This window comes from Mercurialis annua, linkage group LG5 (assembly GCF_937616625.2).
Source record: "Mercurialis annua linkage group LG5, ddMerAnnu1.2, whole genome shotgun sequence".
Lineage (NCBI taxonomy): Eukaryota > Viridiplantae > Streptophyta > Magnoliopsida > Malpighiales > Euphorbiaceae > Mercurialis > Mercurialis annua.
Window position 1 is genome coordinate 9,745,568 of NC_065574.1, and position 13,768 is coordinate 9,759,335.

General features: G+C 34.5%; 1 protein-coding gene, 1 long non-coding RNA gene and 1 other non-coding gene across 3 annotated transcripts; 1 reads left to right on the forward strand and 2 right to left on the reverse strand.

Annotated features, from left to right (window-relative positions):
* Window positions 1-2,074: 2,074 nt before the first annotated feature.
* LOC126680335 (uncharacterized) lies at window positions 2,075-5,394 on the reverse strand. The gene is made up of 3 exons (XR_007641106.2): window positions 4,787-5,394; window positions 3,121-3,206; window positions 2,075-2,395 (listed from the first exon to the last, which is right to left on the reverse strand). It is a non-coding gene; the product is annotated as an uncharacterized LOC126680335 (long non-coding RNA).
* Window positions 5,395-5,414: 20 nt separating this feature from the next.
* On the forward strand, window positions 5,415-7,316 carry LOC126681421 (uncharacterized). Its single transcript, XM_050376962.1, has 5 exons — window positions 5,415-5,436; window positions 5,525-5,673; window positions 5,770-6,021; window positions 6,160-6,307; window positions 6,517-7,316. The coding sequence occupies exons 1-5, from the start codon at window positions 5,415-5,417 to the stop codon at window positions 7,314-7,316; spliced, it is 1,371 nt and encodes a 456-aa protein (XP_050232919.1).
* A 5,622-nt stretch (window positions 7,317-12,938) lies between these two features.
* LOC126685222 (small nucleolar RNA R71) lies at window positions 12,939-13,045 on the reverse strand. The gene has a single exon (XR_007643333.1). It is a non-coding gene; the product is annotated as a small nucleolar RNA R71 (small nucleolar RNA).
* Window positions 13,046-13,768: the final 723 nt, after the last annotated feature.

Consider the following 13,768-nt stretch of genomic DNA (forward strand, 5'->3'; position numbering starts at 1 on the left):
CGGTGTTGCTTAGCTTTATTTCTTGGAATTGTAGAGGTGGTTTGGGTATGCCTAGAAAGCAGAAATTAATAAGGCATTTGGTATCAGATAATAATTTGACTTTTATTGGGTTGGTGGAGTCTAAAGAGGAAGTTATTGATGATTTCCTTGTTAGAAAATTGTGGCCAAATCTAGATTATGACTATGCTTGGATTCCTTCTTGTGGTGCTTCTGGAGGTTTATTAATTATTTGGAATGCTGTTTTGTTGCGTAATGTTGTGGTGGGGAAAGGAAATCGTTGGATTACTTTGGATTTTAATTTTCAACAGTTTTATTTCTGTCATATTCTTATTTATACTAGTAATATAGCTTCTGAGAGAGTGGCTTTTTGGAGGGAGTTAAGACCGTTGGTGTCTTTTGGTGGTTATGTTATTATTTCAGGAGATTTTAATGAGATTTTAAGGCCAGAGGAAAGGGTAAATTGCATGGAGTTTTCTCCTTCTATGTTAGCATTGGATGATTTTGTCAATGATTTGGAATTGTTGGATTTGCCGCTACAGGGTAGGAACTTTACCTGGAAAAACTCAATTTCCAAATCAAGGATTGATCGTTGTATGATTTCTGCGCATATGGGCAATGTCTGGCCTTTTATGTCTCTCACGGCTAAGGCAAGGGAGCAATCTGATCATGTACCTGTCTGTTTTAGCTCAGCTAATAAAATAGACTGGGGTCCAAAGCCTTTTAGATCAGTTGACGCTTGGTGGGATCATGATGATTTTGAGAAGTTTGTGGCTACTTCCTGGAATTCAGTTTCATGCTCCTCTTCAAACTTGGTTCATAAATTGAGAGAGCTTCGGAAGCTTATCAAGGCATGGAATGTGGATATTTTTGGAAACCAGAACAAGCATATTGCTGATTTGAGTGCTGTTATTTCTGCAAAAGATATTGCTGATGATTCGGGTTCGCTATCCATTGATGAGAAGGCAGATTTAGCAACTCTTAGATCGGATTTATGGAAAGCAGAGAAAAGATTAGAATCCTTATGGGCTCAGAAATCAAGACTTAACTGGAATCTAGTGGGCGACAGGAACACTAAATGTTTTCATTGTATTGCTTCTATGCATTATAGTAACAATATGATCTCTTCGATTCAGGTGGAAGATGTAGTTTATACGCAGCCTTTGGATATTCGTACTCATATTTGCTCTTTTTTTAGATCTCTTTACTGCAAATTGCCTGTGGTTTGTTTTGATCTTTCAGGCTTGGAGTTTTTGAGGCTATCCCCTGTCAGTGCAGCTCGGCTTGTGCAGCCTTTTGATGAGTCTGAAATTTTTCAAGCGCTGTGTTCTTGTGCGGAGAAGAAAGCGCCGAGACCTGATGGTTTCAATTACTATTTTTAAAAAAGGGCTTGGCCTTTTTGAAAAAGGACATTCTGGATCTTTTTTCGACCTTTTATAGTAGTAATGTGTTGACTCCAGGGATTAATTCATCTTTTATGGTTCTTATTCCAAAAGTGCCAGGATCATCGAATATAAAATATTATCGCCCTATTAGTTTGGTGAATGGTATGTACAAGCTTCTTTCGAAGGTTCTATCTTTAAGGTTAGCACCTTTACTTTCCAAGTTAATTTCTAAAAATCAGCATGCTTTTCTTAAAGGAAGAAGTATTGTGGATTGTTCTATGATAGCTAATGAATTGATTCATAATGCAACTAGAAGGAGAGATAAGTTGCTCGTTTTAAAGCTTGATTTTCATAAAGATTTTGACTGTATTGATTGGTGTTATCTTTTATCGGTTATGAGTGAGATGGGCTTTCCTCAGAAATGGATTGACTGGATGTCCTATTGTCTTTCTACTGCCAGCTCGTCGGTTTTGGCAAATGGTAGCCCTATTGATCCTTTCCAGTGGAGAGAGGTGTTCGTCAGGGAGATCCTATTTCGCCGTACTTGTTTGTTATTGAAGTGGAGGGTCTGAAATGCTTACTTGTATGTCACGACCCAAAATTTAGGGCCGCGACCGGCGCTAGGGAATGGGAGTGGTAGCTCCGAAACCCGTAGCAAGCCTAAAATTTCACTATAAATTTTTCGCGAAACATTCTCAAAACGTTTTTATAAAACTTCTTTAAACGATACAAAACGATCTTTAGAAATCAGGGTCTTACAAAGCGATATCTCATATCAAGCAATGCCCTGTTTCTCACATATATATATATAAACGGTTTAAAAGCGCAGTTTAAAACCTTTATACATGTCAGAGTATAAACAACATATATAAAACCGTTTGACAAAACATAATTACACTCTAGGACTCGACTACTGCAGCACTACTGATTTATTCCTTCTTTCTGTATTCGCGGACTTCTGGAACAAGGATAGAAGTCCGTTACATCTGATACTATACACCTGAAACATAACACTATTGGGGGGTCAGACAACGCTTCGCATTTACTTAAGATATTATAAATATAAATTGCATAAACATATATTAAAACAAACAACAATATTTGATCCGATGAAACCCTAATCTTAAATTAATACTATTTCCTATTCGTATCCTACTCATATTGTATCCATTAATATTATATCAAATCATTTTAATCCAAGTGGTACGGTCCCGAGATAGTTCAACCGAGTTACTCGTTACCACGTGACATAGTCCAGAGATAGTTCAACCGAGTTACATCATGTCACTGCTTAATCCCAAGGTGTGAGTCCCGAGATAGTTCAACCGAGTTACTCACTAGATACGGGTCCCGAGATAGTTCAACCGAGTTACTCACGTATCTAACAAAAATTATAATCCTTCTTTCCGATACCCAAACATAATTAGCGTATATTGAGCTCATATCAAACATTTTCAAATACAAACATCTATCGACACTAATTCTATGACTGACCCGGACACTGGTGATCACACAGCCTATTGACGCCCAATAGGTAGCTCGTTTCCTCGGATCATTTAAGAAAATATCACAATTTACAAATAACAACAATATATCAAATAATGCACCCAAGCGATATTATGAACAAAGTATTCACATGAATTATCCAAGTAATAATGCATATGCAATGCAATTAATGAATTATCACATAATTATCAACTTATAATAATAATATACGAAAGTAAATTGCAGAACTCACTAATTGCTATCCAAAGACTTCGGCCATAGCAAAGCCCTGTTGCGTTCTTTACGTTTTGCGCCCCCTTAATAGTCGCCTCGTCGAGTCTATGAAGATACGATAATAAATCGTAATTAAAATGGATCCTAATCCAAAGGTGTTCAAGCTATAGACTACTTAGCGAATAAATCAATTTATTTTGCCTTGGAATAAATTGATAACCTTTTAAAATATAACTCCTTTTAATAAATAACATTAGTCCAAATGTTATTTATTAACCATTCAATTTAGCTAAATGAAATTAATTATCGAGCTAAATCGATAATTAATTTAATAAGTCACTTTTCCATAATTTATAATTGATCTTAGCTCAAAACGTCAATTTATAACTCAATTGATTAACGACTTTACATTTCGTTAATTAAAACTAGTTTTTTTCCAAAACTAGCTAACTAGCCGACTTTGGGCTATTAAAACGTTTATTTAAAACGGCCCGACTCCCAAACAAATTTGACATCCTTATAGTTTGTAACCTTGTCTATAACTGTCATTTAGATTCTAAACTGAAATTATCGTCCTAAGATGTCGGAAATTTGTCCTGAAGTCGACTCCTTAAAATTGGCAGCTTTGGCGTGCAAAACAGTTTACGAGAGCTGCTGTTTCGGACAGCGGAACAGGGTATCTACAGCGGATATTTTCCAAAAATAATCTGACATTCTTAAACTTCACACATCCCACTACAATATCCGTGAAGATTTCAACTGATTCCGACTTACCATTTGTTCACAATTTAATTCCAAAGTTTTCTTTTTATTATGTTTTAACACTTAATTTATTTTTCTAACTTATATTTTCAGTTTTTGACTTAACTTTAAACACGGATAATTTTTAATCCGACTTAACAATAATACTATTATTTTACCCATATCTCATCTACGTAACATCCTCTATGTATTCTACTCAATTTCGGGTTAAGATTATTATAGTTCGAGGTCCGTTTTTATAGGCTGAGTAGCCTTCATGGCTTGATTTACAAATTTTCAGATTTCATAATTTTGAACGCCCCATCTATTTCAATCATCACAGCCCTATTCAATCATTCAAATTCTAATCCGACTATCGCGTATCACTCTCTGTATATCCCTTACGATATACTACTCAAGATTTCTCAAAAATCATCGCTCAACGGCCTCCGTATCTTAATCCAAACATAGCATCATAAACAGTTTTTAGCTTTCATTTTCTGCATTTTACCAAATCAGTTTTAACCCACTTTAAACCATTATTTTAACTCCAATTCAACACGTCATGATTTAGACTCGATGTATATTCGAAATATAACATCCTAGAGGGGTCGGGGACTGCCCAAACAGTCCCCATGGGCTGCTGAACTGCTGCGGGTTGCAGCAGTTTTGCAGCGGTGTTGCTGCAAAATTGCAGCAGCAACACGCTGCAATTACGGCAGCAAAACGCTGCTGTTCCGACCCCTAATCCTCACTCCGACATGCTACCTTCTATTCCTAACCATAAACGAACCTTAAACTCCATTAATCAATCATAAACAACCCAAATCATAGCCCAAAACTCAAATTAAATAACAACTAAAAACAGGGAAGCAACTACACCTTATTTTAACTAAGCAAAACACCATCAAACTCACAATCAAATCCAATACTAAAGAGGTTACCTTATTCGTGTGTGTGTTAGCTCTCCAACCGACCTTGAATCGCTGGATTTGGTGGCCGGATTGTGAAGATATTGATGCCACCGTGGTGAGAGCTCCAAGTTGATGAAGATGGTGATGGGGTTTTCGGTGGAGGAGAAGAAGATGGGTTTTGTTTCTATTTTCCAATTCTAATCTTATTTGAGCTAGAGTATTCTTGAAGAGGTGGAGGTTTAGGTGCCTTTTTCCTATTGGTTTTATGGGGAAAAAATCTATATAAATACTTAGATTTGGCACCTCTTCCCACTAAATCCTTCAACTTTTAAATTTTTCAATTAAAGTCTAAAATGTTGTCGTAATTAAAAAGAACCTTGACGATTATTCTTTATTGATAAATAATGGCTCCATCACATTATTTATTTATCTAGGTCCAAATAATTTATTTTACGAACTTTATCGTAAAATTAACTCGGGACTTACCATTTATTTTATTTTAATTTATTTACTTTTCTTAGTCCCGCTAAATTCCAATTTATCAAATAATAAATTCCACTTAATTTATTATTTTACGATAATTTTAATAGACCCGCTTCGGTCTAAATTCTTATTTCTCGAACTTAATTCCGATGTCCTTGATTAAATTCTCGTACTTATGCTTCGTGGCACATTACTTGGTACTTTAAAAGTACGGGGTATTACATTGTAAAGGCGGAAAATATGGGATTTTTTTGGGTTACTCATTTGATACAAACTCTGATTCAGTTTTCTTGCTTCAGTTTGCGGATGACACTCTGATTTACCTGCCTTTTGATTTAGCACAGCTTCAGAATTTGATAAGGATTCTTCGATGCTTTGAGCTAATTTCGGGTTTAAAGATTAATTTCCATAAAAGTTCTATTCTGGGAATTAATGTTAGTGATTCTGATTTGTCTTTAGCTTCTTAGATTGTGGGCTGCAAGATTGGATCCTTTCTGATCACATATCTGGGCTTTCCACTGGCTAAGCAGGGGTTATTTAAAGACACTTGGGAGCATGTGGTGGAGAGATTTAATTCGAAATTGGCTTTATGGAAAGGTTCTTTTTTGTCTCCTGCGGGGAGGTTAGTTCTTTTGAAATCTGTACTTTTTAGTGTACCGGTTTATTTCATGTCCACTATCCTTATGCCTATTTCCATTCGGAAAAATTTGGAGTCTTGTATGAAACGTTTTCTTTGGAAGGGGGATGCTACATCTAGGGCATTATGTAAGATTTCATGGAAGGTAATTTGTCAAGATTTTGACTTGGGTGGTTTGGGTTTAGTTAACCTTCAAACACGGAATCAAAGTTTATTATTTAAATGGATTTGGAAATTGAGATTTTCGAATTTGAATTCTCTTTGGTTTCGGGTTATCTCGAAGTGTTCGGGTGTTTCCCATTGGAGTTCTCTTGCTATCGGAGATGGAAATTCGCTTTCGTTTATTTGGAAAGGAATTAAAAAGGCTTGTTGTAGTGATATTTTTATTTGGAATGTGTTTATCTCTAACACCCGTTTCAAATTAGGCGATGGTTCTTTAATTTCTTTATGGAATGATAATTGGTTAGGATCGGAAACGGCTTCCTCTCTTTTTCCGGTTCTTTTTAATCTTTCAAACCAAAAGAATGCCACTCTAAAGTAAATCAAGAGTGAAGGATGGAGATGGAGGCGTAGATTGAGGTGGGGAGAAAGGGAGGTGTTTATTTTGTTATTGAAAAATTTAATGAGCTGAATTTTTTAGAAGGAACTATTGATACCATGAGATGGAATTCTGCTTCTAGTTTTTATTCTGCAGCCTCCTTTATACGTTTTATTGCTGCTGCCCATTTGGGTCGTGAAGAAGCTTCGCGTGCGGTTCATCAGATGCGTCAGGATAGTGGTGTTGAGCGGCAGTTTTCTGGAAGTGGTCGGCAGTTTACTGCAACTTTGATTCAGCAGTTCCCGCACCCTATGAGGAATTCTCAATTAAATGTTGTAACAGCTCATGTAGAGGGCCATGCATCAACGTCTTCAGCAGCTGGAAGGGATTATTTTGAGCATTCTACTTTGGATACTAAGTTAAAAAATGGTATGTTTTCTAAACTTTGGAAATCTTTGGCTCATCCAAGTATAAAATTCTTTTTGTGGACGGCGTTGCATGGAAGAGTTCCGTCAAAACAGTTTTCAGTTATCCGTGGTATTATTAGTGTGGAAAATGCAAGTTGTTGTTTCTGTAATTGTTTCGAAACACAAGATCATCTTTTTATGCATTGTGTCTTTGCTCGTTTGGTGTGGAATGGGATTCTTAACAGGATGGGTGTGTCTTGGGTTATGCCGAACTCAATGGATAATTTCTATCGTCTTTGGTTAAACATTTTACCAAAACGTAGTTATGCGAAGTTATGGAAATTGTTGTGGATTATTATGGTTTGTGAGATCTGGATTTCAAGGAACAAGAAGATTTTTCAGCAAAAAGATGTCGAGGTGGAGGATATAATTTTGGGGGGTTTTTTAAAATCTGTTTTTTATTTTAACAGTTGTAATAGTACTTTTTCGTACTGAGATTTGGACTTTTTTAGAAGTCCTGATTGTATTCTCCTTGGATGATTTGCTTTCTCACCTCGTCGTAGCCTCTAGTGTGCAATTAATTTGCCACTTTTTGTGCGAAAGCTTGATGTATAGCATTTTGTCACTTCTCGTGGCCTTTTATAAAAAATTTCATTCATAAAAAAAACAAACTCTTTTCAAACTTATTCTCAGAATGGATACACTCTTCTCTGGTGTATTAATATTTAAAAACAAATATTATTTGGATTAATCTCAATAAACTACCAAACATTTGCATGTTTTGTTAGTCATATCAAATCTTTTAAAACAAGCTAGTTTAGCCAATTTTAAAATATTTAATTTTTTTATCCATTCGTAAATCGAACCAAAAAAGTTGCCACCTCACTCGGCACTTCACTGCCGACTCAGCAGAAGTCACTGAAATAAAAATATCAATTTTTTGCGAATCTTATCAGTGTATCAAGATCTTTCAAAATCAGTTAGTTTTGCCAATATCGAGATATTTTAATTTTTTTTATTCATTCATAAATCAAACCGAAAAAGTTATCATGTTACCCGCCACATTGCTAGCAACTCGGAAGATGTCATTAAATGAAACTGAGTTGGCAGCATTTACAAACCCAATAAAAAAGCATCCCTAACCAAATTATATAATAAACAAACCAAAATAAAACTAATTTAAAATATAATTAAATCTAAATTTAAATTAAATAAATTTATCTAAATTAAACGTTAATCGTCTTGAGATTTTATTTTTATTCTTAAATAAAATCTACTTAAATTTAAATTTAGAATCTCATTAAATGTACATTAAATAAATTTATTTAATCAATTTATGAAGATTTATTTAAAATTTTATTTAATAAAATATCAAATTATCCCGAAATTTAGTTTTTCATTTTCAAAAAAATATTATTCTAAATTTTAATTCCGCCATCGTCATCTTGCACTCCGACCAAGTAACTCTATGAATGGAGAAGACAAGCTACGTGCATGGATGGATAAGACATATCTGGTCTTTTTCATCAATGGAGAAGATGAACAAATATGTTCATCTTCTCCATTCTAATAAACTTCTACAAGATGTAGAGTCTTATAAGGTATTTGGAGGAAATATCTATTTTGATAGTAGTCAAAATGGTTACTATCAATGGTCTGTACAAAGTCGAGAAGATGAATCATGGTGGCCAGAGTGGGAGTAAGGAGGCGGATATGGTTGAAGTGGGAGACAGTGGTGGCAAAATTAAAATTTTAGAATAGTTTTTTTTTTCAGAATAAAAAATTAAAATTCGAGATAAATTGAGATCTAATTAAATGGAATTTTAAATTAATTTTACTAAATTGATTAAATAAATAAATTTAAATCATATTTTAAATTTAAATTTATGCAGATTTCATCTTGAAATAAAAATAAAACTTTGAGATGATTAAATTTTAATTTAAAATAAATAATTTTAATTAATTAGTTTCTATTTATATTTAATTAGATTTGATTTGAAAATTTAAATTGGATTTAATTTTATTTGTTCGTCATGTGGTTTAGTTAGGGATGCCTTTGGTCTGGTTGGATTTGTAGATGATGCCAACTCAGTTTCACTTAGTGACTTGTGCTGAGTTGGAAGCGATGTGGCGTGAGGCGGCAAAGTTTTCAGTTTATTTCACGAATAGCTAAAAAATGTTTAAAATATTCCGAAATTGGCTAAACTAACGACGAAATATTTGGATGTAGTTGATGAAATCTCAAAGGTTTGGTATTTTATTTTAGTGACATTTGTTGAGTTGGCAGCGATGTGGCGAGTGAAGTGGCAACTTTTTCGGTTCGATTCACGAATGGATAAAAAAGGAATAAAATATTCTGAAATTAGCTAGACTAGCCTATTTTGAAAATTTTGAATATAACAAACGAAACTCACAAAAGTTTGGTATTTTATTGAGATTAACCAATATTATTTATATGTGACATCTTTTAAATTCAGTCGCATCGTACAACAGAACGTATATTACAATAATAATATATAAATTAAGAGAAGGTGAGGGGATGTAAAATGTCAAAATTAGACAATAGCAACATAAAATTTAAAGGGTTAGGTCCATATAAAATCATCACCTTTACACGTTTTTTCATTTTGGTCACGTCCTTTAAAAGTTGTCATATAAATTGTCACTTTTAATTTTTGTTGCAAATCTATCACCAGTGTCAAAATTTGGTGTCTTCCCCTTCCCAAATAAATGCCCTAATCTTACCAATGCTCTGATTAAAATAAAAAACACCCTCTTTTTTGCCGATTTCGGTTGTCGAGTCAGCAAAAAAACACCAGATTTTTACATCAATGATAAATTTGCAACAAAAATAATGAAAGATGGTGACTTATATGACAGCTTTTAAAGAGCATCATAAAATGAAAAAAAATATATATAAAAGTGGTGATTTTATATAAAATTGACCCAAATTTAAATATATACGCCGAAATTATAAAATTAAAGCAAATATAGATATAAGTAGGTCCTATTTCTAAAACTCTAAAATTTTGTCCTTAAGCCTATTTTCACACTTAAATTCATTAAAACTTTAATCTAAACTCATACAAAACCGGAAAGTATCCATATAGAGAACAAATCAACAAATGGTTTCTGAAAACCGTAGAAATAGGACGATCAAACGTCGAGGAGCTTGACGTTTTATTCAAAGATTTCCAAGCCGGTCGTGCTAAAATGAGTTGCATACACCGTTGAAGTAACGATTTAACGTTTGAATTATTGAATTATGGTTTAGGCAAGTTTTTCGGCTTAAGGTATAAAACCCTAAGTCAAGGTTTAACGCCGTCTCGACATTTTAACATTGGAAATTTATAGCAATCGTTACGAATTTTAGAATAGGCTAATTTAATAATGATATCGATATGTTTACACTGTGATAAACAAGTTAGGTTGAGATCGCGAAAATAATAAAATTTCGTTAATCGATAATTTTGATTAAAAAAAGGTTGACGATTCGCTACTTTTGATGAAACGCGGATTAACGTTTAAAAAAGTTAACATATTTTTGTAAAATTAAATAAGGGTTGTTCTAAGAATTGTTTTAATGTGTAAAATAACAAATGTTTAGTTCTAGGTGGAAATCACGAGATTCAACGATTTTTGGTCAGCGGTGAAATATTGATAAGATTTACGTAACGCAAACTGCAAGTTACAAAATGACTTATAACTTGCGCTAGTGATGTTTATGAACTTGAATGTTTGATCAAGACAAGAGAATTTTGTGATGAAGCCTTCGTATTATTTTTAAGCGTCATTTTCGACTAATGATTATGAAATATGTTATAAATATGTGATAGGAGTATTTTACTCCTATAATTAGGGTCGATTTTACTCGGTTTTTATCACATTTAGTATTAATTTCATACATTATTTGGCATTTTTATGTTTGATAGTGTTTGTTATTGTTTCAGTGGAAATTATGTGAAAATCGAGTGTTTGGAGCTAATTAATGATGGATTGAGCGTTGGAGTAAAAGCGTAGCTTGCGAACGAAGAAATTAACATCGTAAAGAAAGGTTCAAACGGAATATTATTATTTTCGAACGAACCTTATGCAGTAAGGCTATGTTCCCGTTCGAAAAACGCAATTCTCGAACGGGAACCATGAAGAAAAAGGGTAAGTCTCAAACGAGAAAGGCATTCTCGAACGAGACTCAAGAGAAAAAAGGAAGGGTTCGTTCAAAACCTTGAAATTTTGGCTTAATTCTCGAACGGGAATCAAAGTCCCAAACGAGAAAAAGCTGAAGTTTGCCTAATCAGAATTGGACTTGGACTTAATCTCCTTTTCCGACTCCAACCGAAATTCCTATTTCAAATTCGATTCGTAAATCGACTTAGAAGATTCCAGAGCTTCCTCCACTATATAAAGACCTTGTAATAGACTAGTTTTGATAATTAGAATACATTAGTTATATTTTCATTCTCTTAAAATAACGTTTTAGCTTATGTTTTCCAGCAGTTTATTAGTAGTTTATTATTAGTTTCTGCAAAGAACGATTGTGAAGATTTCAAGTTTAATCTAGACGATTCTTCCGAAATTGACAACTCCGGTATTTATTGATCTAATTATGTTTAATTCTTCATCTTTTTCTTTGTTTAATTTAAGTTTAAGCATGAGTAACTAAATCCTTTGTTCGGGGATTGATATGAACACTTAGATTAGTTTTCGAATTGGATTAGGATTTATTAAGTGAGTAAAATTGTGTTTTAATTATTAAGATTAATGCTTGAATTAATTTGATCACTTAGTTCATGATTTTGTGTTTAATTAACTAATTGAGAGATTGTTAATTAATTGATATAGGTAATTAAGAACTTAGAGGAAAACGTCGTGAGAGCGGGTTGGAATTTAGGTAGTCGTTGAGTTTGCTTCATAATTACAATTTAGTTATTTAATTCAGTTTTAATATTGTGAGAGCAAGTTAATAATTGATTAGTTAATTAGGTTGTGATTTTATTTGAATCTTTGAGGCTTGAGAGAGCGGGATTCGGTGCATTAGAATAACTCGATTCACAATAAAATCACTAAATAAGTTTTAATCCATTCTTTTACTAGTTTATTTGGAATTATAAATCCTTGAGCTCTTTGTCATTATTGTTTAAACCTCAATTTATTTGTTTAATTTCAGATTTTTAGTTTAATTACTTGAGTTAATTTAAGTTAGACTTTAATTAGTTTTATACAAAACCATTTATTTTTCTACTAGCCAATTAAAGAATATTAGAAATGAGTTGTTTAATTCATTGTTCCTTGTGGGATCGATACTTGGTCTTCCAAGTTATATTACTTGCGCGATATCGTACACTTGCGATTATTTGTCAACAAGTGGTTGGTGCCGTTGCCGGGGAGCAATTGCGATTAAATTAATTAAGAGTATCTTATTCTCAAATTGAGTTAGTTTTATTTACTTTTAGTTATTTCTATATTTTCTGATTCTTGGATTTTACGTTGGTTTTCTTGTTTGTGTTTGTGCAGGAGTTTTGGTTAGTGTATGCCTAATACACGACGTGCCAAAAAACCGCTAGAACCGTTTCAGTCAAATTTAACGTCCTTCGAAAGAAGTATCCGAAAAACAGCGCGAAACTCCAAAACAATGGAGGACGACTGTAACCCTCCGTTGAATCATGAGGGGATTGTTCCACCACCACCACCACATGATGGCCTAGCTCTTAATAGGGTAAACGAAAAGGGTTGTCCCTCTTCCCGAAAGACGTATCCTTGGGTGAGTTCTTCTTACCCAATGTAGACAACGCCAACTATGGATGTTTTGCACCTCCTATCCTCACTAACAACTTTGAAATCAAGCCGGGAACGATTCAACTACTCGAACGTCGTTGCCAATTTTATGGGTTGGAACGCGAGGATCCAAACGCTAATCTTTCGAAATTCACGGAGGTGTGCAACACGTTCAAAATCCATAATGTGACGGAGGATCAAATCAAGCTTCGTATTTTCCCTTTCTCTATGAGGGATAAGGCGAGGAATTGGATTCAATCACTTCCAAGCACCTCAATCACAACATGGAAGCAATTGGCACAAGCTTTTCTCAATAAGTATTTCTCTATGGGCAAAACGGCGAGGATGACCAAGAAAATTATAGATTTTCTCCAATTACATGGTGAATCTCTATACCAAGCTTGGGAACGTTTCAAAGAGCTTCAAAGAAATTGTCTGCATCATCATCTAGGAAGGGAGCATCTTGTCTCTATTTTCTACAATGGTACCAATGAGGGTACACGGGCAACGATTGATGCGGCATCGGGAGGATCACTTATGAAGAAAACTTATGATAAGGCCAACAACTTGCTAGAGGAACTCGCTACAAATAGTTGTTCTTGGTCAACCGAGCGGTTGAGGCAACCACCTCAAAAGGGTATAATGACCCTCGAGCAAACCCAAGAATTTGAAGCAATGAAAGCGAAGAATGTGACACTTCTAGCACAACTCGAGATGTACAAACAACAAACTAATCAAAGGAATGCTCAACTTGCGGTAGTTCAAATGGGTTGCGAGACTTGTGATGGGCACGATCATTCGGGAATGGATTGCCCCGTTCTATATCAAAACTCAAATGAGCAAGTCAACTATGTCAGTGGGCAAAGGCAAGGCAATGACCCATATTCCAACACCTACAATCCGGGATGGAGGAATCATCCTAACTTTTCATGGAGGGACAATTCGGGTCAAGCCAATGCCAACCAAAATATGGGAGGAGCAAATTTCCAAGGAGGAAACCGTGGTCCACAAAACCAAGGCAACTTCAACAACTACCGACCACAACACCCACCCGATTTTCAACAACTACCGACCACAACACCCACCCGATTTTCAACAAAATCGGAATGCAGATGAGGGGAGCAAAATTGACAAGTTTATTGAGGAAGTTAGAGCCGGTTTTAAGAACCAAG